General features: G+C 35.8%; 1 protein-coding gene across 1 annotated transcript; it reads right to left on the bottom strand.

Annotated features, from left to right (window-relative positions):
• Positions 1-216: 216 nt before the first annotated feature.
• On the bottom strand, positions 217-4,358 carry FABP4 (fatty acid binding protein 4). The gene is made up of 4 exons (XM_045806062.2): positions 4,202-4,358; positions 1,585-1,757; positions 896-997; positions 217-426 (listed from the first exon to the last, which is right to left on the bottom strand). Exons 1-4 carry the CDS (start codon positions 4,272-4,274, stop codon positions 376-378), a joined length of 399 nt encoding a protein of 132 aa, XP_045662018.2. The 5' UTR covers positions 4,275-4,358; the 3' UTR covers positions 217-375.
• Between the last annotated feature and the right edge of the window lie 235 nt (positions 4,359-4,593).

Genomic DNA, 4,593 nt, shown 5'->3' with positions numbered 1-4,593 from the left:
TGACTGTAAACACGCTACAGAAGGACTGCATATTCAGTAATAGCAAATTTATCATCTCCTAAGACAACGGAAAATGCATGAGTATTTATTTTTTACCTTGGATTACCATGAAAAATCATATTACTTACATGAGAAACAAAGCAAAACACAATTTTCTATATCCTTCATTGGATTATGAGTAAGAAAGGATCCGATACAATAAATCAGCACATCACCTTCTAAATCTAAAAAGTTTTATTGAACAAACACATCACATTGAATAAAATCAGTTTGAGGGAGATTAGTTGCTTGCTAATTAGTAGAAAATAACAATACACATTTGGGCAATATATCCAACAGAAGTTCGATGAAAATTTCAGCTCGATGTCTCTTGACTTATGCTCTCTCATAAATTCTGGTAGAAGTGACGCCTTTCATGACACATTCCTAGACACACACAAAAAATTCTTGGTCAATTACAGGACCACATCATGGGTTATTTTTTGTCTCCTTTAATGTTGGGAAGGAAACAGTATTTATTTGAAAATATTCGTTCTGGGATCCTATATATACCTGATATTGTAATAAGTTAGGGAGATATAAAAACCGATAAAACATAAGTCTTCCCCTCAAGGAACTTTACGACGTATAAGGTGAGTGAGAAATATAACCGGAAGTGCATCATACCAAATGGTGTATGCTGAGAGCAGGCACAGAATGCTTTCTGGGGGACAGCACACCTTGACTGAACTGAACTTAAAAGCATAAGGGGCAATTGCCAGAGCGAAACCATGATCCCAATGGAGTCACCTTTTTTGTTCTATGTGAGCAAGCATGACTGTTTCGTTTGGTAGAAGAGTGATTATAAGATGACCTAGCAGTAGAGTCTAGAATTAAGCAACGAGAAGAGACTCACCAGCACCAGTTTATCATCCACTCGTTTTCTCTTTATGGTGGTTGATTTCCCATCCCACTTCTGCACCTGTACCAGGACACCTCCATCTAAGGTTATGATGCTCTGTGAGCATAATAAAAAATGATTACATTGGTATATGGTAGAGGAAAATAAAATAAAAAATACATCACCTTTGAATAAAGGAATATTTTGAGGTCATTAGTCATTCTAAATTGTAAGGATATATTAAAACAAAAAAAAATGAGTGTCAAAAACAATAGCATACAAATAATGCTTTATGATCAGAATATTATACAAAAACACAAACTTGAAATAATACTCTAAAAAACAGAGATAATGAATTTATGTTGAGGTGATAGTCTTAGAGGTAATTTTTCTCCTTTTTTGCTTCCACTCTTTCATAAACATCCTCTAACATTGTTATGTTATTTTAGTCCACTTCAAATAATCTATGTATTGTACGACAAATAAATTGTGTTAATCACTTTTTAAAAAAAAAATAAAGACAACTTTATAGAAAGGAGAGGATTCACCAACTAAATATCAAAGGCAATAGGGTTTAACTCTAGGAAGTCAGGGGTCTTTGATCTGTGATAGAACAGTTTCCCTGCTTTTATACAAAATGGCTTCTTACAGGCAGCAGTCTTAGAAACCATGCTTTTCTTCTGCCCCAACGCCTTCGTCCTCACCTTGACTTTTCTGTCATCTGCAGTAACTTCATCAAATTCCTGGCCCAGTTTGAAGGAAATCTCAGTATTTTTAAAGGTGCTTTCTGATTTGATGGTGATCACATCCCCATTCACACTGATGATCATGGTGGGTTTGGCCATGCCAGCCACCTTCCTGGTGGCAAAGCCCACGCCTGCAGTTGTGGAAAGGAAAAAACGGCAAGTTCACAATTTTCCTTCACATCTTTAATGAAGTCAGAGCTGCAGTGCATGTGTGTGTGTGTTTGTATGTGTACAGGTAGGTTAGTGTGTATAGGTGGGTGTGTGTGCGTAAGAGGAAAAAGACACCAGTGAGTTTCTTAAAAGCCTCATAAAACAGCTGCTGCAAGTAAGTAAAGCAGGCGAATATTCAAAAAAACCCATGGCACGCTTAAGTGTAAGTCTATCTAAATTTCTTCTTCTGGGTTTCACATACAACTCCATGGGAGACACATTGTTAATTTTGAAAAAGATTAAGTCTTCTGGAATATATATATATACACACACACATATATATGTATGTATATACATATATATATATATGTATGTATAAAGTCACTGTACTCTCAAATTAACTGGCCATCTCAACCGTTAGGGCAGCAAATATCATTTTACTCAACTCATGAAACACTTGGGTCACCTCGACCTTTCCTTTTTAGAAAACAAAAATCCATAGTCAAAGAATTCTCAATAGGATTTTTAAAACCAATAGAGTTACTCCATTTCAAAATAATCTGTTTGGGTGTACAAAAGTCGCATTTCATGGCATTTGCTGCCAAGTCCTATTTTCTTGGCTTTTCCAAATTACTATGAAATGAAGATTTTGATTAATTCCTCCAAAAGGCAAAATTTAAAAGAATCACTATTTTAGTAAGTTTAGAAATCAATACTTTGATTCTTAATCACATGAGCTGAAAACCCCTCTTTTAAAAAAGGGACTTTTTTCTTACGTAAGTAAGGTAAGGGATGAACAGCTTATAACTTAAGGTGGACAGTGGGAACTTGCTGCCACTGCATATGTTGTACAGAATTTATGACCGTCGTAGGTATGTTCAATTTCTTAACACAGGTACATAAACCTAAGCTACTTCTTTTACTAAGGGCGACTTCTTTATGCCAAAGGTTAGATATAAGCGTAAGAGGGAGAGAAATACTGTACAAAACCAGTGATGATGAGGCTCTTATTTAGCTCCCTGTCTGGAGAATGTCTGCAGCTGGAAAGATACATTGCTTCATCAAGTCCTGGCTCTGGTACAAAATATAACTTCACATACATAGAGTGAGTCAGTATAATGAATGGATGCAACATCAGGTATAACTCCAGAATGGCTGACCTTGGGAAAAATCACATTCTCCAGGGTCCCTCTTTGACTGATGAAAGTATGATCATCAGTTACAGCAACTAATTTCAGGAGCTAGCTTATTGTCTTTCATTATCACCAGTACTTTATAATTTTATAACACTGTGGCATAAGAATTTAAATATAAATGTTAAAAGTGTAAAATGTTCCTTAAAAGCAGTAGCAGAATAACCTCAAATCCTGACATTTCTGTATGAGCACATACTAATTAGTTTACTGAATCACCACTAGTTGATATTCTAGAAAGTTAGGTCTCACTTATGCTGAAGTCCCTAAATTCCCTCCTGTCTATAAACAAAGAAAACAGTTGTACTTACAGGAAAGGAAAAAATATAAATACTATAGAATTTAGGGAAAGATAAAGTCTTGAGACAGAGAGATTAAATCCTAACCCCTATAAACTCTCCCCCCTCAACTTGCTACCCCTGAATACAACCTTATCATACATAGGGGTGTGAGGAGAGGAGCTTTCAAGGTAGAAGCTGTCTGAGTGAGAACCAGCCTCCGCACCCCCTTGTTTCATCACAGTAATTATCCAGGGAACATTCACACAACACACTGGCAATATTAGCAGAATCTAAAAGCCTGAAAGCTTCCATTATCAAGGAGGAGGTATGTTATGGATAGAACATATTCCTTTTGACTTACTTGATAATCCTACGGCATCCCATGTAATTCCTAGTCAAAAAAATATTTAACCCCTTAAAGCAACATATTCTCTGAAATTAAGATTTTGGCTCCCATAAAACAACCACACATTTTAACAGATTGGCAGTGAGAACATAAAATAATTAATTAATATAGGTTTACTTTAAAAATTACATTAAAAAAGAGAACTCTAGTGCTTTCCACTTCAAATAGGAATTATTCAATACTAGGAAATAAATATAGTCTTATTTATTTTGTATGCAAAAGAGAATGATAGAGAAACAGGCAAAGAGCCAAGTAAAACAAAGCTACCCCAGTTCAGCAGTGAAATAAAATCTTGTCATTTCTGTGGACCATAAAAATTCCAGTTAGACCCTTTTCATATTGGCGCACCTGTAGGAAGCATTAGTTGTGACTTTGGTCTAGAATGTTCTACAAACAAATGATTCTCACTTGCTACTTTTATAGCCTCTGTAGAGAAAGCAGCATTTCCTATCTGGCGAATGCTTCCAGAATGAAAAGCAGTCATAAACCCCTCTTCCCCCAGAGAAAAATTATAAATCCAGTCACCCCACAATGGATTTTCTTACCCACTTCTTTCATGTAATCATCAAAGTTTTCACTGGAGCTAAGTTTCCAGGTACCCACAAAGGCATCACACATTTTATGAGCTTTCTAGGATTATCTTCAAGATGAGAAAAAAGCTGTAGCTGTCAGGAAGGTGTTATGACCTTCTAGAGTCCAGATAACTTCCTTTTAAAGATGCCCAGATCATGTGATCTTTGGAATAACCAATTGGGGACGATATCAGATCATTTCCTTCATTACCAGCCTCTGCAATTTTTCCTCTGAGTCATGTTTTTAATAGAAATTTCTCAACTTTGGTTCTCCCTGGCAAATGGTCATTTGACTTAGAGTACAAATTATTTTTAAGCATTCACAAAATATTTTCAGCATTCCTATTTTGAGTTTAATGCTCAGG

Source organism: Ursus americanus, chromosome 9 (genome assembly GCF_024610735.1).
Source record: "Ursus americanus isolate L20-20 chromosome 9, mUrsAme1.1.p, whole genome shotgun sequence".
NCBI lineage: Eukaryota > Metazoa > Chordata > Mammalia > Carnivora > Ursidae > Ursus > Ursus americanus.
This window is presented reverse-complemented; position numbering and strand designations above follow the sequence as displayed.

Excerpts from the sequence above, each read along its gene's own strand:
- FABP4 (XM_045806062.2), bottom strand. The coding sequence starts at position 4,274 with ATGTGTGATGCCTTTGTGGGTACCTGGAAACTTAGCTCCAGTGAAAAC. Across the intron at positions 998-1,584 it reads CAGATGACAGAAAAGTCAAG|AGCATCATAACCTTAGATGG; the intron begins GTGAGGACGAAG and ends TTATGCTCACAG. Across the intron at positions 427-895 it reads TGGATGATAAACTGGTGCTG|GAATGTGTCATGAAAGGCGT; the intron begins GTGAGTCTCTTC and ends GTGTGTGTCTAG.